We start from the raw sequence: 25,976 nt of genomic DNA, 5'->3' as shown, positions 1-25,976 counted from the left end.
GCTACCTGTAAGGAGACAAATCTCTAGGTTGTATGTAGTACACATATTTTGATAACAAATGTACTGAGAAATTTTTGAATACTTTAAGAGCAGATCAAGTTAAGTGATTTTACTTCATTAATTTAGAGAAGACTAAAGAGTACAGCATGCAGAGAAGGGCAGAATCTTCAGAAGTAACTTCAAGCTTTCTGTATGCAGAGCAAACTCAATGTTGCTGTTATATATTCATAGTAACTGCCAATTCCACGCTCTCACATTAACACAAAACCCAAGACAACAGACAGTATTCATTCAATGCGTACAGTGATTCATCACTAAATGTACTCATTCAAGGTATTTGTTTGATATTCACAAAGTCCAAAATGGGAATCCTCTGATAACATAGAAAATAGAAAAATAGGTGCAGGAGTAGGCCATTCGGCCCTTCGAGCCTGCACCGCATGGTTTATGTTGTGATTAAAAACATTGTGATACAGGTATATTATGAATGAACTATTAAAATCAGTTGACAGTGCACAACCTCCTGAGGCATCAAAGAAAAAGAATCTGGAAACTCGTATTTAGTTGCAATGTTTATTTAATTAATCCTGTGCTTTTTTCATAAATTTCATTTTCTTCCTGTTGCTTCATTACAGCATGTGGTGGCACTCTTTATAATAAAGGAGTGATTCAGTCACCTTACTATCCTGAACTGTACCCGCATGACAGGAGCTGTGAATGGATTATCACCCAACCTGAAGGACAAGTAGTTTCCCTCAAGTTCATTTCCTTTGATGTTGAGGAAGCTGTAAACTGTAGCCATGACTATTTAGAGGTAGGAGAGTTACAATTCTTTTGTTAAACCATGGGTGAAGCAAAAGCTAATCTGAAATTTATTATTTAATGTATGATTAATAACCGAAATAATTATCCTTCCAGTGCTCCTCAGTGCAGGAGTAGGTAATTTTTATTTTGCAATTTATGCTTTTTGAACTTGACATTAATTAACATTTGGAAGTGAAATATAGGTTAATGAATCAGTTATTATAATTTCTTCATAAAAGATTTTATGTGAGTTTTGTTTACACCTTCCTTCTTTGCACAAAAACAACTGTATATCTGTAGTTGCTGGAAATATGAATTAAAAACAGAAGATGCTGGAAGTACACAGCAGGTCATACAAATCATGAGCAGAACTAAACTATTCAGCCCTTCAAGCCTGTGCTCTATTACTTAATGAAGTCTAAGCTAATTTGAATGTAATGACACATTCCTGTCTGTCCATAACATTTTACCTCCTGGCTGACTGGGTACATCTACCATGGCACTAAAAATATATAATCACTGTGTGGAACAAGCTGCTAACAGAAGTGGTGGATGCGGGTTTGATTTCAGCATTTAAGAGAAGCTTGGATGAGTAGATGAATGGGAGGGATATGGAGGGCAATGGAACTAGGCAGGATTAATAGTTTGCCATGGGCTAGATGGATTAAAAAGCCAATTTCTATTCTAAAGTCCTCTATGGCCCTACAGCCCTACTTGTACCTCCCTTTGAGAAAAAGAATTCCAATTATGCATGTGTCTCTGAGAGGAAAAAAAGGGTTCATCTCTGTTTAAAGGGTGACTCTTTTAAACATTAACTTCTCTTTCTAGATTCTCTTACAAGGGAGAATCCATGATCATCACGTAAAAAACCTCAGGATCTTATATGTTTCAATAAAGTCACCACTAACTCTAATAAACTCCAGTAGAGATAGTCTGTCAAAACTTTATAAGACAACTGACCCAATTCATATATTAATATTCTTTTTATGCATTAGCATCTTTTATTGAATAAGGAATCCAACATTGTTCATATTCTTCAAAAGGTCCCTTGACCCAACTAACCCATGCTGGCCACTTTGTCCACTCAGCAAAGGGATGACCGAAATAATTATCCTTCCAGTGCTCCTCAGTGCCCATATCCCTCCAAGCCCATGTACCTATCCATGTACTTCTTAAATGATACTATTTCATCTGATTTGAGCACTTCCTCTGCCAGCTCATTTCACATACTCTCCATCCTCTACATGAAAACATTGCTCTCAGGTACATTTTAAATATTTCCCCTCTCAACATCAACTTATGCCCCATAGTTTTAGACTCACCTACCTTGGAGAAAAGAATGTTACAGTCCAACTTATCTCTGCCTCTCAACATTTTAAACACTTCTGTAAGATTTTTCCTAATTCTCCTGCATTCCAAGGAATAAAGTAATGGCCTGATTAACCTCTCTCCATAACTCAGGACCTCTAGTTCAGACACATCTTTATCAATCTTTTTTGTAGTCTTTCCAGTTTAGCCATGTCTTTTCTAACAGGGTGATCAGAACTGTAGACACTACTTCATATGCTGTCTTACCAATGACATACTATTCCAGCATAACTTCCTAACTCCTATACTCAGTGCCTCGACTGATGAAAGCCAGTACTGTACGCTAAACAACTTTTCACCACCCTGTTGACCTGTGAAACTATTTTCAATAAACTATGCACTTAAACACATAGGTCCTTCTGCTTCATTACACTTCCTACAATTCATAGTACAATGCTATGCTGGTTTGGCTTTCCAGAATGCATCACATCACACATATCTGTTTTGAAAATTGTTTGCTATTCTCAGCTATTTCCTAAAATTAATCAAGATTCCCCTGTAATCTAGTTTCTCTTAATTTCATGTCATTCATACATTCATGCCCTGTATATATGCATCCAAATCATTTATATGAATAATGAATATAAAGGTCCCAACACTGATCCCTGTGGTCAAAACTAATTACCGTCCTCCATTTCAAGAAATAACCTTTAAATACCCATCCTCTGCTTCCTATCTTCAGAGCCAATTTTGAATCCACCTAACTATTGTTGTTCTACTTTTTCTCATAGGACTTAGCCTTCCAAACTAGCTTGCTATGTACAGTACTGTGCGTAGGGCGGTGACATTCACTGTCTTATTGTCTTGTACTCTTTTGGCTACCTCTTCTGAAAGCTCCAAAAGATTAAGCAAACATGACTTTGCATGCACAAGACCATGCTAATTCCTCTTCATCAGATTCGAGTTCTCCCTCTTCTGCTAGTTACATCCTCAAAAAATTCCAGTAGATTGGTCAACCAGGACTTCCCTTTTATAAGATCATGTTGACTTTGTTTGAACCTGCTTTTACTGTAACATTTTTCAATGGACTCTAGCTTATTCCCCATTTCTAATGTCAGACCAACTGATCTAAAAGTAGTTTTCTTTCTGTACCTACTTGAAATAGTGATGTAACATTAGGTGCACTCCAATCTGTTGGACTGTTCCAATGACTGGAGAACGTTGGAAGATAAACAACACTGCATATATTATTTATCGGGCCACTTTCTTAAGTACTCTGAGATGTAGCTTGTCTTCAATCCCCTTATAGCATTTCCCTCCCATTAGACTCTGTGTGAAAAGTCTAACATGGGAGATGAAAGAATATGAGATCATTCACTTTGGTAAGAAAAGATAATGCCAAGCACTGTGTAAATGGTGAGAGTTTGAAAGGTATTGATGTTGAGAGGGTCCTAGATATTTCTGTAACACATTGCTATAAGCTTAAATGCAGGTGCAGCAAGCAGTTAGGGAGGTAAACAATGTGTTTGGTTTCATTACAAGATTTGAGTATAATTGTGGAAATGATTTGATTCAGTTATGAAGGGTCCTAGTGATGTTGCACCTGGAATATTGTATACATATCTGGTTTTCCCACCTTAGTATGAATACACTTAAGATAGAGAGAGTGTAGTACATGTTTACAAGGTTGAGTTCTAAGATGGTAGTGTTACGTACCCCGTAACTGGGTTGCCAAACCAGCAGAAATGGATCACTCAGTTGGATTCTGGATTACTAGAACTAAGAAAGTTTTATTAAAGAAACAAGCAACACAGTAATCAAAAGGATAATAAATGCAACAGTTCAGCAATGATAAACGCACGTGCACGGAATTAGGATAACAGGATCAATCAAGCTCTATCGTTGCCTAGGGGTAAATGGCCAATTTCAAAGTGACGCAAAGTTCAGTCCAATTTAGTTCAGTTTGCAGTAATCGTTGCCGTGGCGATGGACAATGTGGGGGGAAGGAGAGAGAGAGCAAAAACGGATGAATATTCAAAAACGGCTTCCACACACAGACCTGCGATATTGCTCACAAGCAGCTTTCGGGCGAGTCCTTTGTGATGTCACCTGAGGTCACCGACTGTGACCCCTCCTCCAGATGTGGTCGATCCTCTGCAGTGAACCTGGCACCCAAGCAAGGGTGGACACACACCGGGTTCCCGCTGATCGTACCTTTCCACCCTGTGCGTCTATGGCTTGATTCCGCAACCAGCCTTCCAAACGACTGCCGCCGACTTGCGGGGGGCACCGCTTCCAGGGTCTCGTTACCTCGTGGTGTCATGTGTGTCTTGCCTTAGCGAACCTGTCCCTCTTTATCCCCCTGCTGGGGTATTGCCTGTCCATCACACTTCAAACAGTTCAGGGTTCAAAGGGGGAGCCGATCTTGACAATACCCAGACTGATGGCTCCTTCATTAACATCTCCAAATGCTGCTTCATTGTGTTCCTTATCTCTCCTTCTCCTGAGGGTAGGTGGCAGACCAACTGCTGATGCCACTGGTGCTAGCCCAGGCCAGCTAACATCTTAATTTATGTGTATTCTCGTTACACTTCCCCCTGTAAGGATTTTTACCGGGGTAAAAATTATAAACATGAGTACATTATTTGATACACACAAATATACATCTTTATCAGCTATTTGGCTAATACAGAGAATTCGAAGTTATCAACACCTGACAGACAGTCAGCCATCACATTTTCTGTTCCTTTTATATGTGTTATTAATAATCCCTTAGACCAGGCTCCAACTTAGCAAACTTCATAGTGGCCAAAAACACTGATGAATTGCGATCAATGTAACCTCTCATTTGGTTTTGTCCCGTACCACAATAACAAGGGTCGTCCCATTCCAACTTAGTTTTCTCTCGCAAAGGCTTAGTAGGAGGGGGAGGGGTAGTGACCGCAGAGTTATTGCAAAACTTCCTACAGTACCCCTCCATCTCCAAGAGCCTTCTGAGGGCCCTCTTGTCTGTCGGGGTTGGGAGGTCAGTGATAGCCTGCACTGTAGCTTGCATCGCTGCCAGCTGCCCCTGTGTCACCACAATTCCCAAGTAAGTGACCTTCGTGTGGCCGAACTCATTTTTTTCAAGGTTCACTATCAAGCTGGCTTCAGACAGCCGTATTAAATTGCCAATACACACCTCTGTGTTCGTCAGCCCTTTAGTCACTGAATTACTCATTCTACATAGATGTTGCTCACTAGGCTGACCTATTGTAACAGACACCACCCAACGTCCCAGTTCTTTGCATCGCCTCGGGACAATCAAACACACGGGTGCGAGTCGTTTAATTACTTCTCCTAAAGAGTCGCTTTGTTCGGGGATTAAGGGAGAGACCTTATCAGCAGACCTGGCCAAAACAATAGCCTTCTCCCATCTGTTCGATACCATACTCATCTTTTCAAAATGGTTTTTCTCTCTTATCAGGGGGACCCTAGCTTCACTGATTTCCGTGCTAACACCGATTAGGCTTGTTAGCATATCAAAAGCCTGTGACCGTCTCAGTTCGCGTCGGTCATAATCAATAACATCCTTCCCCCTGGGCAGCCGGTAAACCTCTTTCATGATTCCACCAACTGTTCCCTCCAGTACCGCAAAATGTCCACCGGGGGGTACCTTGTGGGCCAGGTTAAAAACCTCATTCCCATAACTCTTTTGCACCACCCCCCATTCCTCATCTGTGGGTACTGTACTTGATTTCCCTTTCTTCCTTAGCACTTCCTCCTCCACCAAAACCATCAGCTCCTCGTCTCGCTCCTGCGTCTGTACAAATTCTTTCCTGGCTACTGCTACGTCTGTCCCAGCTCCCTCACTACCTCTTGTCTCACTACACTCCTTCTTTTCATTTTCTACCCCCTTCTCGTACAAGGTTGGCAGAAACGTGTCAGCTAAATTTACCACCGCAGCCCCATGATGAACCTGTGAGTCCATGGGCGGGGCCTCACTGCTGGCAGGCTGACCTGTCAATCTCACTGCTTCGAACATGATTCCCCCGGCGACGTCATTACCGAGCAAGACTTCCACGCCTTTCAATGGTAATTCGGACCTCACCCTGATCGTGACTAGTCCAGAGACCAGGTTGCTTTGTAAGTGTACCTGGTGCAAAGGGACTGTCTCTGTCCCTTCTCCAATACCTTTGACCTTGACTTCCCCAGTCTGGGTCTCTGAGCTAAACTCTAACACACTCTTCAGTATTAGTGACTGACACGCTCCTGTGTCTCTCCAGATCCGCACTGGAACTGGTTTTAACCCCTCCTTCACTGACACCAATCCGGCCGAGATAAGCTTCTCGCGCCCTTCCTGAACTTTGGCAGACCTGTCCTTCCCTAGCGGTTCGTTTACCAGCTCGATACAGCCAGTCAAAATCGCTGTTTTCCCTTTTCCCGTCTCCTTCTTTGGGGCAAAGCACCTGGACGCAAAGTGTCCGACTTTCCCGCAATTATAACAGACGACCCCAGGAGACTTCCTACCAGACTGCTCCCGGTCTACCTTATCCTTCTCACTAGTCCCCGGCTTACTTTCTGACTTTTCCGACGGACTCTCCCCGCCGTCCTGACTACCCTTCTGGTAGCCTTTACTCGGGGCAAACTTCATTTTATGCGTCAACACATACTCATCCGCTAATTTAGCAGTTGCGGCTAACGTGGCTGCCTCTTTCTCATCTAGGTAGGGTCTCTTACCCTCAGGGACACAACCTTTAAACTGCTCAATCAGGATCAGCTGTAGCAGTCTGTCATAATCCCCCTCTACCCCCTTCGAGGCGCACCAACGCTCACAATATGTCTGCATCTCAGGGGCAAACTCCAAATACATGCGGTCCCACTGCTTCTTCGCATTCCGGAACTTCTGCCGGTATGCCTCCGAGACCAACTCATAAATCCTGAGGATGGCCTCTTTCACCACCTCATACCTCCGGGCATCTTCCGCGGACAAAGCTGAGTAAGCTTGTTGGGCTTTCCCTTTCAGTACACTCTGAAGCAAAACAGCCCACTTATCCCTCGGCCAGTCCTGACTTATAGCCACTTTTTCGAAATGGAGAAAGTACCGATCCACATCGGTATCATCCAATGGGGGAACCAGCCTAACCTCCTGGGTTGCCCGGAACCCTCCACCTTGGTTCGGCACGAGCCCCTGCTCTGCCCTTATCTTTAACTTCTCCAGCTCGAATTCCCTTTCCCTCTGTTTCTCCTCTCACTCCCACTGTCTCTCTCTCTCCCTCTCTCTCTCCCGCCTTTCTAACTCTTCTCTCTCCAACTGTCTGTCCCTCTCTTTCTCTTCTTGCTCCAACTGCCGTACCTGGAACTCGTGCTCGAGTCTCAGCTTTTCAAGCTGTACCTGTACCGCCTCTCCAGCAGGTTTTTCAATAGACACCACGCCCAGCTCGCCTTGGGGAAACACACCTTTAGATACATAGTGCTCTACGATAGCTCTGTGTATCTCCCGTCTCCTCATTGTCGACTTCCCCTTAGCAAGATTCAACCGTTTGGCCACAGCTACCAATTCTAATTTCCTAGCATCCTCTAATGCCTCCAAGGTTGGCGCCTTTATAAATTCCTCAGCCTCCATTTCTGCTGTTTGTCTTTTCTTTCTTTCGGGAATTTTGACCCAATCAATTTGCTCCGTCCCAAATTTAGCGTTCAAAATCCCGGACGAGAACCCCACTTATGTTACGTACCCCGTAACTGGGTTGCCAAACCAGCAGAAATGGATCACTCAGTTGGAGTCTGGATTACTAGAACTAAGAAAGTTTTATTAAAGAAACAAGCAACACAGTAATCGAAAGGATAATAAATGCAACAGTTCAGCAATGATAAACACACATGTGCACAGAATTAGGATAACAGGATCAATCAAGCTCTATCGTTGTCTAGGGGTAAATGACCAATTTCAAAGTGACGCAAAGTTCAGTCCAATTTAGTTCAGTTTGCAGTAATCGTTGCCGTGGCGATGGACAATGTGGGGGGAAGGAGAGAGAGAGCAAAAACGGATGAATATTCAAAAACGGCTTCCACACACAGACCTGCGATATTGCTCACAAGCAGCTTTCGGGCGAGTCCTTTGTGATATCACCTGAGGTCACCGACTGTGACCCCTCCTCCAGATGCGGTCGATCCTCTGCAGTGAACCTGGCACCCAAGCAAGGGTGGACACACACCGGGTTCCCGCTGATCGTACCTTTCCACCCTGTGCGTCTATGGCTTGGTTCCGCAACCAGCCTTCCAAACAACTCCCGCCGACTTGCGGGGGGGGGGTACTGCTTCCAGGGTCTCGTTACCTCGTGGTGTCGTGTGTGTCTTGCCTTAGTGAACCTGTCCCTCTTTATCCCCCTGCTGGGGTATCACCTGTCCATCACACTTCAAACAGTTCAGGGTTCAAAGGGGGAGCCGATCTTGACAATACCCAGACTGATGGCTCCTTCATTAACATCTCCAAATGCTGCTTCATTGTGTTCCCTATCTCTCCTTCTCCTGAGGACAGGTGGCAGACCAACTGCTGATGCCACTGGTGCTAGCCCAGGCCAGCTAACATCTTAATTTATGTGTATTCTCGTCACAGTAGTTTGTCACATGGAGAGAGATAAAACAGACCAGACCCGCATCCTTTTGAATTTAGTAAATGAAAGCTGATCTAATTAAAACATATGTAGTTTTTAAGGGGTTGACAAGTTGGATATGGAGCTTATACTTATATTGCTGTGGTATATAGACCCAAAGATTATAGTCTTCATATTAAGGCCTGGTCATTCAGGACAGAACTAACAAGAAATTTCTTCATCAATAGGCCTATTAAACATTGGTACTCCAAAACCAAAAGTCAAAAAAGTTGGGCTGAGGTAAACAATAAGCTATGACTTTACCAAGTAGTGAAGCAAGGACGAAAGATACCTTCATGTGCTTCTTTTTCTTAAGTTCTAATATTTCCTGAATCCATAGAAAATTGTTTAGTTTGTTCATGTTGATCAAGCCTTTATCTCAAGTTAAAGGAATCTTTTCATTTTCAGATCAGAGATGGTGCTACTGTAGATTCTCCACTCATTGGAAAATATTGTGGGGGTGTGCTTCCACCACTGATACAGTCAGTACGGACATCAATGTACATCATGTTTAAGATGGATTCTAAAAAGGCTAATAATACTGGATTTCAAGCTGAGTATGAACCTGCCAAGAAAGGTGCTTTTAAATATATTTGCATATTTGCCATGTTCTTTTTTTTTCTAATTTTCCTCATAAACACCAGAATTGCAGGATTGGTATCAGGGGACTTGTTGAGACTTAACATGAACGGAGAAATCCATCTGATAACCACAGATACAATATATCCTACTGAAGGGTTTTGGCCCAAGACGTTGACTCTACTTTTTTCCATAGATGCTGCCTGGCTTGTTGAATTCCTCAAGCATTTTGTGTGTGCTGCTTGGATTTCCAGCATCAGCATATTTTCTCATGTTGATAATATATCTTACCAGTTAAGTTAGTAGAGAACTAATACAGAGGTTAATGAATTCAGATCACATAATTGCAATTTGAGAATTCAAAAATCTGGCATTGTCTGAGTTGGTGACAGAAAAATGGCAGTGAAAACTGCCAAGGGACCTAGGATGACCTGAGAGGTCCTAAATTTAGACTTAAAATAAAGGAAACATATGTAGTGTTTAAATCAGAATGGATTCTTGTGAAATATAAAGATAGCAGAAAAATACTCAATCAGTCAATTAGGCAGACAAAAATGGGCCATGAAATGTCTTTGATGACTGGGATCTAGGAGAATACCAAGGCATTTTATTCTTTTGTTAAGAAAAAGAGGATAACTAAGCGGAGGGTATATTCATTCAAGGATAAAAGAACAAAATTGGTAAGGCAGTGAATCTTATCTAAATGAATTTTAGAAGGCACTGATAAGGTCCCTTACATTAAGTTGATTCAGAAGTTAAAGGTACATGGGATCCCGTGTGAATTACAAATTTAGTTTCAGAACTGGCTTGGCCATAGAAAACAAAGAGTAGGAGTGGAACACACATCAAAGTTGCTGGTGAATGCAGCAGGCCAGGCAGCATCTCTAGGAAGAGGTACAGTCGACATTTCAAGCCGAGACCCTTCGTCAGGATTAACTGAAGGAAGAGCTAGTAAGAGATTTGAAAGTGGGAGGGGGAGGGGGAGATCCGAAATGATAGGAGAAGACAGGAGGGGGAGAGATGGAGCCAAGAGCTGGACAGGTGATTGGCAAAAGGGATATGAGAGGATCATGGGACAGGAGGCCCAGGGAGAAGGAAAAGGGGGAGGGGTGGGAGAAAACGCAGACGATGGGCAAGGGGTATAGTCAGAGGGACAGAGGGAGAAAAAGGAGAGAGAGAGAAAGAATGTGTGTATATAAATAAATAATGGATTGGGTACGAGGGGGAGGTGGGACATTAGCGGAAGTTAGAGAAGTCAATGTTCATGCCATCAGGTTGGAGGTTACCCAGACGGAATATAAGGTGTTGTTCCTCCAACCTGAGTGTGGCTTCATCTTTACAGTAGAGGAGGCCGTGGATAGACATATCAGAATGGGAATGGGATGTGGAATTAAAATGTGTGGCCACTGGGAGATCCTGCTTTCTCTGGCGGACAGAGCGTAGGTGTTCAGCAAAATGATCTCCCAGTCTGCGTCGAGTCTCGCCAATATATAGAAGGCCACATCAGGAGCACCGGACGCAGTATATCACCCCAGCCGACTCACAGGTGAAGTGTTGCCTCACCTGGAAGGACTGTCTGGGGCCCTGAAAGGTGGTAAGGGAGGAAGTGTAAGGGCATGTGAACCCTTTTTCCGCTTACAGGGATAACTGCCAGGAGGGAGATCAGTGGGGAGGGAAGGGGGGTGCTGCTGCGTTCACCAGCAACTTTGATGTGTGTTGCTTGAATTTCAAGTATCTGTAGAATTCCTCATGAGTAGGTGTGGAATTCTGCTATGCTGGCTGGAGGTCCATGACCACTAGTGTTCCACAAAGACTTGTGCCAGGACCTTTGTTTTGCGATATTTATCAATGAACTGGATGAGAATGTGGATTAGCAAGTTTGTCGATTTGCTAGCTGTGGACAGTGTAAAGGACTGTCAAAGTATAGAGCAAGATATAGATCAGTTACAGATATGGGCTGAGAAGTAACAAATGGAATTTAATTCGGGCAAGTGTGAGGTGATGCACTTTTGTGGGTAAAGCAATAGAAGAAAGTATGCAGTTAGTTGTACACCCCTCAGTAGCATTGAAGTACAGAAAATTCTTGGGGTCCAGGCCTGTTGTTCACTGAAGGTGACAGTATAAGTAGCTAAAGTGGTATTGAAGCCATATGCTTGTCTTCACTGATTGGGGTGTTGAATATAAAAGTAAGGGAGTCATGCTGCAGCTATATAAAACTTTAGTCAAACTGCACTAGGAGTATTGCATAGAGCTCTGGTCAGCCCATTATAGAAAGGATGTGGAAACTGTGAAAAGGGTGCAGAAGCGGTTTGCAAGGATACTGCCTGGATTAGAGTGTATGAACCATCAGGAAAGGTTGGACAAACTTGGGTTGTTCTCCCTGGAGTATCAAAGGCTGCCAGGAGACCTGAAAGAGGTCTATTAAATTATGGGAAGCTTAGAAATGGTGGACAGTCAGGACTTTTTTCCCCATGTAGAAATGTCAAACTACAGTTGACATACTTTTGCCATAGATGCTGCCTGGACTGCTGAGTACCTCCAGCATTTTGTGTGTGTTTCTCGGATTTCCAGTATCTGGAGATTTTCTCTTGTTTGTGATTTAAGTTACCCCTCATGTCTCCTTTAAATCTTTCACCTCTCATCTTAAACCTATGCCCTCAATTTTTGATTCCCTTTCCCTGATCAAAAGACTATGCCTTTACCCTGTCTATGCCTTCACGATTTTACACATTTCTGTAAGGTCGTCCCTCCATCATCTATGCTCAAGTGGATAAAGACTTACCATACCTCACGTTTCCCTATAACTCAGGCTCTCAAGTCCTGGCAACATTCTTGTAAGTCTTATTTGCTCTAATTTTAGTTATCATTGACCTCAGAGTTTAGTCTCTCTAGGGAAGGGCTGATACCAATTCTTGGATATAACCCTTACTACAGTTGGATCTTTAAAGTTAAATAGTTCATTAGAAGAAAACTAACATATAAGTTTTGCTTCTTGCACTACTCTTGAGCTGGGAAATGCACCTTTATAGTTATCTTGAGTGATCAGGGGAACAGTACTGTTGGATTTATAATCCACAAGGTTTCTTCAGAAACTATTCATATACACATATTAAAGAAGACCATAGATATGATTAATTTCAATTCATAACAAAAAATCTTCAAGCAGTGTGAAACCAGCCAAGAATTTACTGTGATCGAATGGTCTGATAAATTGCATTTTCCTATTAGCTCATCATTGAAATGCATATTTTAAAAATATGACAGACTGATCAAAATTAGCAGTAATGAGAAGGTATACACGATTTATTGTTCAGACTTTCTCTTTATATTGAACAGTTGGTGAAAAACTGATTTTCTTTGCAGGATGTGGTGAGGTTCTGATACAATCAATAGGTACGATTACAAGTCCTGGATATCCTGCAGGTTATCCACATGGTGGCAAATGTATCTGGTATATTTCAGTTCAGGCTGGACATGTTATCCACTTGACATTCATCTCCTTTAATACTGAACTTAGCATGAACTGCAGCAAGGATTACATCAAAGTGTACGATAATGGTATTAATTTCGACAGACCAATAGGAAGGTAAGAAATTATGACATTTAAATTTTACATTCAATATTTGCTTTAATAACTCGAGTTCTCAAGGGAACCAGCATTGCTAGGCTTCTCAAAATATACAGGCTGCTTATTTAATGAATTTCAGAGGAGTCAGTTGAAAAGTCTTGAAACAACAGTCATTCTGTCTTTAACAAATATATAGAATGTAGAACATTAACAGTGCAGTATAACCCCTTCAGTTCATGGTGTTTGCCAACATTTTACCCCTCCTATATAGCCCTCCATTTTTCTATCATCCATGTGCCAATCTAAGAATCTCATAAATGCCTCTAATACATCTGCCTCTACAAGTACCCTTGGGAGGGTGTTCCATGCAACCACCACTCTCTGTGTAAAGAACTTCTCTCTAACATCACCCCCTATACTTTCCTCCAATCACCTCAAAATTATGCCCCCTTGTATTAGCTATTTCTGCCCTGGGAAAAATTTTCTGGCTGTCCGTTCAATCTACGCTTCCTATCATCTTGTACATCTTCAGATCTCATCCTACGTCATTCCAAAGAGAGAAGTCCTAACTCACTCAATCTATCCCTAACAACAACCTCTCACTCAATGTCAGCAAGACCAAGGAACTGATTGCATACTTTAGAGGAGTGAAACCAAAGGTCCTCATTGGAGGATTAGAGATGGAGAGGGTTAGCAACTTAACTTTAAGCTCCTGGATGTTACTACTTCAAAGCACCTGTTCAGGACCCAGCATGTAGATGCAATTGCAAAGAAAGCACAGCAGCACCTCTACTTCCTTAGGAGTCTGCAGAGATTCAGCATGACATCAAGATCTCTGACAAGCTTCTATAGATGTGTAGTGGGAGTGTATTGTTTGGTATGGAAACACCAATGTCCTTGAACACAAAATCCTACAAAAGGTAGTGGATTCGACCCAGTACATCACTGTTAAAGCCCTTCCAATCACTGAACATTTCTACATGAAATGCTGTTGTAGGAAAACGGCATCCATTATCAGAGATTCTTACCACCCAGGTCATGCACTTTTCTCACTGCTGCCATCAGGTAGAAGGTACATGAGCCTCAGGACTCATACCACCAGCTCCAAGTATGGTTAATACCCTACAACCATCAGGCTCTTGATCAAAAGGGGATAACTGCACTCACTTGGCCATCCATTGAAATGTTTCCACAACCAATGATTTCACTTTAAGGACTCTTTATCTTGTAATTTCTTGTTCTCATTATTTATATTTGCATTTACGCAGTTTGTTGACTTGTGTATTCTGGTTGATGTTTCATTGATCCTGTTATAATTACCATTCTATAGATTTGATGATTATGCCCACATAGATCTGAAAATAAATCTCAGGGTTGTATGTTGTGACATATATGTACTCTGACAATAAATTTTACTTTGTACTTTTGTATTTTGTACTTTTGTAATGCAAGCAGCATCTGGGTAAATCCCCCAACTAATGAAGGTCAACACAACATATGCCTTCTTAACAACCCTATCAACTTGTGTAGTAACTTTGAGCATGGAGATAGATACAAAGATTCCTCTGTTCATCCACACTGCTAGGAATCCTGCCATTAATCCTGTATTCTGCTTTCAAATTTGACGTTCCAAAGTGTATCACTTCATATTTTTTCAGTTCGAACTCCATTGGCCACTTCACACCCAGCTATATTTTTTAAAAGTTCCAGCACACCCCCTTTCTTAAGATTGATATGTTCTAGTACATAGGCCAGTTTTATGCTGTTCTCACAAATGCCTAGGTCCCTCACACTGGTGAATACTGAAGCAAAATATTCATTAATAACCTCCCATTCCTCCACAGACTACAGGTACATGTCTCCTCTTCTATCCCTGATCTTTCCTACCCTCACTCTAGTCATCCTCCTGTACTTCACATATATGTACAGCGCCTTGGGGTTTTCATTAATCTTACTCGTCAAAACTTTCTCATGCCCCCTTCTATCTCTCCTAAGTCCATTCTTCAGCTCCTTCTTGGTTACCTTGTAACTATCTAGAGCCTTGACTGAGTCTTGCTTCATAAACCTTAAGTAAGCTTCTTTCTTCCTCTTGACTAGATCTTCTATATCTCTTGTCAGCCACGGTTCTTTCACCCTACTACCCTTTCCCTGCAAAATGGACAAACTTACCCAGAACTCCATGAAAGTGCTCCGTAAACAACCTCCACATTGCTGTAGTGCATGAGTACATCTGTTCCAATTTGTGCTCCTAAATTCCTGCCTAATAGTATTATAATTCCCCCTCCCCTAATTAAATACTTTCCCATACGACTGCTCCTATCCCTCCCCAAGGCTTTGGTAAAGATCAGGGAGTTGTGACAGATTCCAATTGGAAAAGAATCCTCCTGCACTACCAGTTAAATTTTATGAATCATTGAAGTTTTAAAGTAATTGATTTAGCATTTTTATTTGGAAGAACTGTAGGGTTTCAGCATGCTGTAATCCTGCAGATTGTATACTGAGTTCTCAAGATCTTGAGTTTTGAACAATGTCACAGCTCTTTTTCACGAGATAGGTGATATCGACATTACAGTTTACAGTAATGGAAGTAGAACATGAAAAAAGACAGAAAATATTATGCCTTCTTAGATTCATGAGATGGAATTTTATTCTATATTAGCTCATAACACCCTAACCCTTGTGTCCACCCCTCCCCCCATTTACATACCGATGCACACATAAGACAGCATTCATAATTGCCCAGTAATGATGTTATGGTGGGGGAAGGGCTGGGGTGGTGGGGTTGGGGCTTGGATCTTTGGCAAATGATGTAATAACTAAATTGATATTTCCTTTGTCTTTTTCCTTTATATTGTACTGTACACTGGTAATAGGTGAAAAGTATGGGAAAGTATGGCAGTGAAGCTAACAGTTATCCTTTACAGTAATTCATTGCCATCATGTTGACTTTGGACAAGATATTTGAGCCTATAACTGGATTCCAAGTCTGGAGTCTAGACTTATTTTCTTTTGATAAGCAGCATGAATTGCCTGGAATGATTTCGCACAGAGGCTTTGCCAAACATTAAAACTTGATTTCTGCTATTTGTGACACAACACGTTTCTGCTGAAATTTGCTTCCCTATATTGTTTATGTGCTAAGTTAATGTATTCTTTGTGCAATTTTAGAATAGCCTCCTCTGTGCTATGAATGTCTATGGGTATTAGTTTTCATGGTAAACATTTATCTCACTTATTACAGGTATTGCGGAAGGTCTGTCCCTCCTTCTATAACCAGCAGTGGCAATTTGATGAGACTTCTTTTTGTGACTAATTCAAACACATCAAGTAACGGATTCCTAGCAACGTATGATTCCCTTGACACATCAAAGGGTATGTTGTTTGTAATGCAATGCTATACTCCACTGTATAATGTAGAAGACAACTTTCTATTTATTCTTAACATAAAAGACCTACATTGTTGCTCTTGAGAGGATAGTTATCAGCCAGTGCGGGTACTCCCATAACTCTAGTAGAAAACACCAAGATTTGAATTCAACAATGAAGAACGAGTAATGAATTTCCCAATCAGAATGACGTGTATCTTGCTGGTAATGACATTTTCATGTGCCTGCTGTTCAGTACTACATAAAACCAACATAGATTGGATGCTAGGTATCTAAGGTGAAACAGATAATACTGAGAAGATAGAGACAACATACAAGAAAAGAGAAACAGAGATAAAATATTAGTTCAGTAACCTATCATCAGAACAGGGTAGAGATGAAGCAACAATTGGTCTGAATTGAAAGGGAAATAACCCTTTAAGAATAAGTTGGACCATCAGCATTCAGTATTATTTACCCAACAAACTGTCAGCAACCTTAGAACTACTGCACATGTGCTAATGGAGAAATTGAAATTTAGACCTGTAGAATCATACACCATGGAAAAAGATCATTTGACATACCACATCCATCTGTTAGTGACGTGGCTTCCATTATTTCCTCAGGCTGAGACATGGGTGAGAAAGGTTCCTCTCAAATTCATTCTATATCTCTTCCCTCTTAAAATAAATTAATGTCTTCTGGTTTTGTTCATCTCTGATGAGGGAACAGATTTCTGCAGTCTACCAACCCTCATAACATTATATACCCCAGTCATGTCCCTTCTTAACCTCCTCCACTCCAGGGAAACATCCGTATCTTCTCTGGTCTCTTTTCACAACCGAAATACTCTATTCCAGACAACAGCCTAGCTAATCTTAAACTTAATCTTTAACTCTTAAAGAACAAAAAACTAATTGAGAAAATGGCAGGGATTCCCTTCATTTATTTGGGATACTGTCACTTAATTAGGACAGGAGACAGTTTTTAAATAACGTCAATTGCATGTGTTTGTTTTTAAGCAGCAGTGATTTTTGTCACTGATAGTTGGCCAGAAATAAGCAGTAAGACAACTCGCAACTCTTTTACTCACCGTGGTTTCAAGCATTCAAACTTGGAAATGCCAGAAACAGCCGTTAGACATTATGGAGTGAACCGTTCTTATACAGCATTAAATGTGTTTGCTTGTGTTATGTTATCCATTTGGGCCAATGGACCAATTCAAAAAGCAGTAATTTTTGATACAATTGCCATTTGGCTGCCATTCCATTGTTTCAACCAAAGTTTGGCCATATATGGTGTGGACTAATAATTGTACTTTATACAATTCCTTTGGGAGGAAACTGACGCAAAAAAAATGTTTTCCAAGTTATTATTAGGATTTGCATTATTCATTAGAACTAGAATGGAATGGTGAGGCACAGGATAGGGTGATTTTGCTTTTGATAGCTTTATTCTTAATTGTAATATATTTTAGGAGCCAATCAAGTGATTTTTTTGAGCTGGCCAATCCTTTTCAGCCTTTTCTAACAAACCATTGAGCATTATAAAAAATTTAATCAATACAGACAAAGCTGAATATTCTGTAACACTGAAGTAAATTTACCTGAGATGATAATTAATTGTATTTCTTGTATTTGCTAACCTCACTGATAGGGTCAATTTTTTTTGTTAAGCACAGTAGTCTTTCCATTATCTTTAAAGGATTTGGTTTTAATTAGAGGCCAAGAGGATATGAGTCAAAGGAAATATTAAAATATGTTTGGAACTACTCACTAGTCCCTTACAATTGAAGCGGAGAACTCCCTGAAAATAGTTGTGATCTACTGGATGATATAAGAGGATTGAATTTTGATTATTTGTGGTGTTTTTGTAACAAAGAAAGCATTGATTGTAGTTTCTCATTCTTGGGCTTGGAATAAAACAACTATTTTGTTGGTATAACTATTGTTCCATACTACCTTTAAGAATTTGCATCAAACACATGAAATCAAAGAAATTCTACTTTGGATTATTCCAACCAGTTAACGGCAATGTGATAAACAAAAGAAGTTGAGAGCACGAAGAGTGTAGTACCAGGAAAACTCTTACTTCAGCTCAGATTTACTGAAGTTTGTGGCAGTGTTCCAGGAGAACTGATAGTTGCAGCTTTATTGAACTAAATTAATTATTTTTCTAGTTAAAACAAAGGTTTTATTTCAGTAAGCATTAGTCCTAGTCACCAAAAATAAAGCAATAATATGGACGCAAGCATGTTAATGTGGAAAACATCTTATTTAAGGGTGTGACAAAAATGAAAGAATGGATTAATGGACATGTTGTTTTTCATATTTTGATTTAGATGATGGAATAGATGTTTTTGTTGCCAAGTTTGCAGATGATATGAAGATTGGTGGAGGGGCAGATAGTGTTGAGGAAACAGGTAGGCTGCAAAAGGACTTAGACAGATTAGGAGAATGGGCAAAAAAGTGGTAAATGAAATACAGTGTTGGAAAATGCATGGTTATGCATTTTGTTAGTAGAAATAAATGTACGGAATATTTTCTAAATGGAGAGAAAATTCAAAACTCTAAGACGCAAAGAGACTTGGGAGTCCTTGTGCAGAACACCCTAAAAGTGGTATGAAAGGCAAACGCAATGTGACTAAACACATTGATGATGGTAGAGCGGTAGATGTAGTGTATAGGAATTTCAGCAAGGCATTTGTCAATGTACCCCATGTAAGGCTTATTGAGAAAGTAAGGAGGCATGGGATCCAAGGGGACATTGCTTTGTGGATCCGGAACTGGCTTGCCCACATAAGGCAAAGAGTGGCTGTAGACGGGTCATATTCGGCATGGAGGTCGGTGACCAGTGGTGTGCCTCAGGGATCTGTTCTGGGACCCTTATTCTTCGTGATTTTTATAAATGACCTGGATGAAGAAGTGGTGGGATGGGTGAGTAAATTTGCTGATGACACAAAGGTTGGAAGTGTTGTGGATAGTGCGGAGGGCTATCAGAGGTTACAGCAGGACTTTGATAGGATGCAAAACTGGGCTGAGAAATGTCAGATGGAGTTCAACCCAGATAAGTGTGAGGTGGTTCATTTTGGTAGGTCAAATATGATGACAGAATGTAGTATTAGTGGTAAGACTCTCGGCAGTGTGGAGTATCAGAGGGATCTTGGGGTTCGAGTCCACAGGACACTCAAAGCTGCTGCGCAGGTTGACTCTGTGGTTAAGAAGGCATACGGTACATTGGCCTTCATCAATCGTGGGATTGAGTTTAGGAGCCCAGAGGTAATGTTGCAGCTATATAGGACCCTGGTCAGACCCCACTTGGAGTACTGTACTCAGTTTTGGTCACCTCACTATAGGAACGATGTGGAAACCATAGAAAGGGTGCAGAGGAGATTTACAAGAATGTTGCCTGGATTGGGGAGCATGCCTTATGAGAATAGGTTGAATGAACTCAGCCTTTTTTCCTTGGAGTGACAAAGGACGAGAGGTGACCTGATAGAAATGTATAAAATGATGAGAGGCATTGATCGTGTGGATAGTCAGAGGCTTATTCCCAGGGCGGAAATTGCTAGCATGAGAAGGCATGGTTTTAAGGTGCTTGGAAGTAGGTACAGAGGAGATATCAGAGGTAAGTTTTTTACACAGAAAATGGTGAGTGCGTGGAATGGGCTGCCGGTGACGGTGGTGGAGGCGGATACAATAGGGTCTTTTAAGAGACTCCTGTTCAGGTATATGGAGCTCAGAAAAATAGAGGGCTATGAGTAACACTAGGTAATTTCTCAAGTAAGGACATGGTCGGCACAGCTTTGTGGGCCGAAGAGTCTGTATTGTGCTATAGATTTTCTATGTTCTAATGTTTGCATTTATTTCAAGAGATCCAGAATACAAGAGCAGGAATGTGATGCTGAGGTCTTATAAGGCACTGGTGAGGCCTCACTTTGTGTAATGTGAACAGTTTTGTGCTCCCATCTAAGAACAGATGTGCTGGCATTGGAGAGGGTTCATTCGAGGTTCACAGGGGTGATTCTGGGAATAAAAGGTTTATTATATGAGGAATGTTTGATAGCTCTGGGTCTGTACTCACTGGAATTGAGAAGGATGAAGGGTGGGATCTTATTGAAACCTTTTGAATGTTGAAAGGCCAAGACAGAGTAGATGTGGAAAGATGTTCCCCATGGTGGAGAAGTCTGGGACAACAGCCTCAGGGTAGAGGGGTGTCGATTTAAAACAGAGATGCGTAGAAATTTCTTTAGCCAGAAGTGGCATATTTGTGAAATTTGTTACCACAGGAAGTTGAGGAGGCCAGGTCGTTGGGTGTATTTAAGGCAGAGCTTGATAGGTTCTTGATTGTACATGGCATCAAAGGTTATGGAGAGAACGCCGGGGAGTGGGGCTTAGGTGAAGAAAAAAGAATCAGCCATGATTGAATAGCGGAGCAAACTTGGTGGGCCAAATGGCCTAATTCTGGTCCTATGTCTTATAGTTTTATAGTCTTATGGTCGAATATGATAGATTAGAATAGAGCTATTAAAAATCTGAGTGCAATTTGTAACATTTTGGGTTAAATGCACAACTTCCAAGTTAGAAGCTTTTGCAGTGACTCATAAAACTGCTGCTTTTTCCTGAGTATTACACTAAACTACAGGAAAAGTTCTGGCATCCTATTCAGATTATGATTTTATGGTTCCACAGCTCCACAAACAAGCTTTGTGCTCTGTTGGCTGATGTTCCAATGCGTAATGAAGTCCAGAGAATAACATTGCATAAATCGTGCTACCATCTGGATTAATTTGATTTTCCATTGCCTGTAGAAATAAATGCATGAAGAAAGTTTTTTTATTACTACTAAATAAGTCCATAATTACATGATATAAAGCAGAGGCACACTGCAGCACGGTGGAATTTATGGACAAAGAGGAGCAACATCTCATTAAAGCATGGAACAGATACCCATGGAACTTCATACGAAGATGACAATGAGGTTGACAGTGCACCAACCAAGAAGAGACAAAACAGGTTGACCTTCCATACATTCAAATTATCTTGGAAATAGATAGTTAGATAGATAGATATACTTTATTAATCCCGAGGGATTACTCTAAGAACCAAGCCTGAGTAATCAGCCTGATTACTCTAAGAACCTAGAATTTCAGTCATGCACCAGACCAGCCAACAGTAATGTTGAAGAGAGTACCTTGCAGACCAAAATAATGAATCAGGCTATTAGACAAGATCAATGTGGTCTACAAAATCCAATGTGGGGACAGCAGCAGATATTACCTGGGCCAAACTGGGTGAAAACTATCCACAAGGATCCATAAACATCAACAGGTTGTAAAATGACATGACCAACTCTCCCTACTCTGTACCCATGAAGATTGAGAAGGGCACAAATTCAACTGGGCATCAGTGAAAGTAGTCATAGTCATACTTTATTGATCCCGAGGGAAATTGGATTTCGTTACAGTTGCACCATAAATAATTAAATAGTGATAAAACCATAAATAATTAAATAGTAATAAAACCATAAATAATTAAATAGTAATATGTAAATTATGCCAGGAAATAAGTCCAGGACCAGCCTATTGGTTCAGGGTGTCTGAACCTCCAAGGGAGGATTGTAAAGTTTGTGTAGTACACCTCTATCAAATCTTCCCCCATTCTCCTATGCTCTAGGGAATAAAATCATAACCTATCCACCTGTTCCCTGTAACTCAGGTGCTCAAGTCCTGGCAACATCCTTGTACATTTATTCTGCGCTCTTTCAATCTTATTGATATCTTTTTCTGGAGGTAGATGTCCAGAAGTGCACACAGTACTCCAAGCTAGGTCTTGTACAACTTCAGCATAACATCCCAACCCCTATACACAATGCTTTGATTTAAAAAGGCCCTAGCTATCCCTTTGATCCACTGCACTCCTTAGTGCCATACCATTCACCATGTAAATCCTACCCTGATTTGTCCTCCCAAAGCAAAACACCTCACATTTGTCTGCTGAAAATTCCATCTGCCCATTTTCAGCCCATTTTTCGAGCTGGTCCAGATCCTGCTTTAAGCTTTGACTGCCTTCCTCACTGTCCACTACATCGTCAGTCTTGGTGTCATCTACAGTTTTGCTGATCCAGTTCACCACATTATTGCTGATTATGGATGACAAACAATGGACCCACAAGTAGTCCCTGTGAAAACTACTAGTAACAGGCCTCCTGTCAAAGAGGCAACTACCTACTACTACTGTTTGGCTTCTCGCACAAAACCAATGTCTAACCAAATTTACTACCTCATTTTGAATGCCAAGTGACTGAACCTTCTTAACCAGCCTCCTATCCGGGAACTTATCGAAGAGCTTGCTATAAGTCCATGCTTTTCTTCCATTAACTTTCCTGCTGACTTTCTTGAAAAACTCGATAAGATTGGTTAGGTATGACGTACTGTGTACGAAACCATGTTTACTATCCCTAATCATTCCCAAGTACTTATATATCCTGTCTCTTAGAATACTTCCCAATAACTTGCACACTACTCATGTCAGGCTTACCAGCCTGTAAATTACTGGCTTATTCTTCGAGCTTTTTTTAAACAGCAGAACATTAACTATCTTCCAATTCTCTGGCACCTCACTCATAGCTAAAGATGTTTCAAGTTTCTCTGCAATTTCTGCACTAGCCTCCCGCAGGGACTGAGAGAACACATTGTCAGGCCTTGGGGTTTTATCCACCCTAATTTGCCTCACAACAGAAAACACCTCCTCCTCTGTGATTCCTATAAGGTCCATGACATCAGTGCTGCTTTGCTACACTTCTGTAGCCTCTGTCTCTGTCTCTCGAGTAAATGCAGTTGCAAACAAATCCATTTAAGATCTCCCCATCTCTTTCAGCTCCATGTATAGATAACCACTGATCATCCAAAGGACCAATTTTGTCCTTTGCTATCCTTTTGCTCTTAATATATCTGTAAAAGCCCAGGAATTCTCCTTCACCTTGTCTGCTAGAGCAACTTCATGCCTTATTTTAGCCTTCCTGATCACCTTAAGAGTTCCCTTGCATTTTTTATACTCCTCTTCCTGCCTATAACTGCTATGCACCTACTTTTCTTACTTTGTCGAAAACCAAGGTTCCATAAACCTGTTATCCTTGCCTTTTATTCTAAGTGCATAAAAATTTACCTTTCATTCTGACAGGAACATAAAAACTAATTTTTACTGTACAACAAGTAATATGTTCCCAATGAAAAATATATAACAAATGACCCAAATTAGAGATGGTCCATCAGAGAAGTTGTTACTTTAATAAAATCAGTTAAAGAAATCTGAATGGCTTACAAGCAGTTTTATAAAGCATATTGCAAAAAATAGTAAGGCATTTGAAGTCAAATATATGCTGAAGAAAAATATTGAGAAAAAAGATCCATACTGAATGACCTTGAAAATCATTGTCCTTCTAATAGTGTTTCCATTAATTTCTCAGTGAGTCTGCAGTAAATCCAAAGTTAGGATTGGATTAACAACATTGAGGATTGCATCCAATATACATAGGAATTTGTGGTTATACCTACAATGCTGCTAGGGAGGGACTCCAGGATCTTGAATCAGCAACAGTGAGGGAACAGTGATGTATTTCCAAACTCAGTATGCTGTGTGGCTTGGAGCGCAAATTCTAGGTGGTGGTCTTTGCACTCTTTTGCTACTGTTGTAAAGGTCATGGGTGTGGAAATTGCTGTCTAAGGAGTCTTGGTGAAATGCTGCAGTACAACGTGTAGATGGCACAAACTGCTGCTGTTGTGTATTGGTGGTGGAGTGAGTGAATTGTTGTGGATGGAGTACCTATCAAGTGGGCCGCTGTGTCCTGTATGTTGTCGAGTTTCTGAGGGTTGTTGAAGCAGCACTCATCCAGATAAGTGGAATACATTCAATCACACTTCCAATTTGAATTGTGTGTACAGACTCTGGGGAGTTGGGAGATGAGATAGTTGCCGTAGGATTGTAGCCTCTGGCCTACTCTTTGAGCCACATTTTGTATATAGTTATTTCAGTTCTGTTTCTGGTCAATGTAACCTAAAAGACATTGGTAGTTGGGGATTCAGTAATGATAATGCCATTGAATGTCAAGGGGTGATGTATTTTCTCAAACAAATGAATTAGGAACAGAACTAACTACTCATCTCCTTAAGTCTTCTTCACCATTTAATATGATTATGGCTGATTGTAACTTTAATTTTACGTACCCACTACTTGTGGTGCTTTTCAAAAACAGAGCTAACTCTGCCTTAAAAATAATCAAAGGCTCACGACCTTCTGAGCAAAGCTCCCTGTTTTTTTCTTAAATGGACAACACATCTTGTATGCTGTTGTCATAACTCATCTCACTCTTCTAAACATGAGGAAATCCGCAGATGCTGGAATTTCAAGCAACACACATAAAAGTTGCTGGTGAACGCAGCGGGCCAGGCAGCATCTCTGGGAAGAGGTACAGTCGACGTTTCGGGCCAAGACCCTTCGTCAGGACTAACTGAAAGAAGAGCTAGTAAGAGATTTGAAAGTGGGAGGGGGCGGGGGAGATCCAAAATGACAGGAGAAGACAGGAGGGGGAAGGATGGAGCCAAGAGCTGGACAGTTGATTGGTTCCTTATCCCTTTTGCCAATCAGCTGTCCAGCTCTTGGCCGAAACGTCGACTGTACCTCTTCCTAGAGATGCTGCCTGGCCTGCTGCATTCACCAGCAACTTTTATGTGTGTCACTCTTCTAAACTTCAGCAAGTTCAAGCCAAGGTTGCCTAACTATACCTCATAAGATGACCCACCCATTCTAGCTACCACTCTAGTAAAGGTTCTCTGAACCACCTCCAACGTTATTTAAATCTTTCCTTAATGACTGATAGTTTGTGAACTAATGAGAATAACTTCAATGTAGATTGGAATAAATTTTTGTGAAGTGGTGGGGGAGATGGTGAAGAGAGACCTGACCAAATTTAACTACAGACCCTATTATCATTAATGAGTTGATTAAAAAGAATCCTGAATATCTCATTAGTTGGCATTGACGCAGTTGGCATTAACAAGGCCATGTAGACTATCTTTTGCCTTGTATGTACTCCAAATTTTGTAACCATAGCAGAAAAGCTAGTGATGGAATTTGAGCTTTTTAAGGTTAACCGCTCTAGGACTGAGAGTCCTTTAGTACGGGGTTGAAAAGTTGCATCAGCTGAAGCTTTGCTCTTATTTCTGGCTGCAGTCCTGAGGTAGTGTGTTAAAGGGTGAAAACACTTCTTACATGAAGGTTTTATTTACTGAAATCAAACACTGCTTTCATTATGGATCCCATTCTGCTCATTATAAATCTCAACAAACATAATTTTTTTGGCATTGTCCTTCAGGTTTAGTTAACAGTGATCTTTGTGGGAAATGCTTTCCCCACTAAATGAGAAAATGATGCTGTGCCAGCTAGTTAGTTAAAATGTGAAGTAGGAGCATCACCCCATTGCAAAAACTAGTTTAATAAGCACAAAAAATCACTAGTGGTAAGCACTATTCCTCCTTCTCTAGGCTCTGATCTTGAACTTCATTAAGGCCACTTTTTCAGTTCCCCAACATTCCAATGAATTATTATTACAAACCCACAATGCCATCTCCTATTCTCACTCTCAGCACACACTGACTTCCTCCATTAATCCACTGTCTTCTAACTATTATCAATTGCAGAAACTGCATCAATCTACCCCACT

At 41.0% G+C, this 25,976-nt stretch overlaps 1 protein-coding gene across 1 annotated transcript in view; it reads left to right on the top strand.

Annotated features, from left to right (window-relative positions):
* cubn (cubilin (intrinsic factor-cobalamin receptor)) overlaps nucleotides 1-25,976 on the top strand; it is a 392,255-nt gene that overhangs the window by 74,208 nt on the left and 292,071 nt on the right. Inside the window, 4 exon segments of the mRNA XM_072254425.1 lie at nucleotides 636-814; nucleotides 9,153-9,321; nucleotides 12,687-12,909; nucleotides 16,133-16,263. Coding sequence (XP_072110526.1) covers nucleotides 636-814; nucleotides 9,153-9,321; nucleotides 12,687-12,909; nucleotides 16,133-16,263 — 702 coding nt within the window.

This window comes from Mobula birostris, chromosome 3, assembly GCF_030028105.1.
Source record: "Mobula birostris isolate sMobBir1 chromosome 3, sMobBir1.hap1, whole genome shotgun sequence".
NCBI lineage: Eukaryota > Metazoa > Chordata > Chondrichthyes > Myliobatiformes > Myliobatidae > Mobula > Mobula birostris.
Note: the sequence above shows the minus strand (reverse complement) of the source record. Positions and strands in the feature narration are given on the sequence as shown.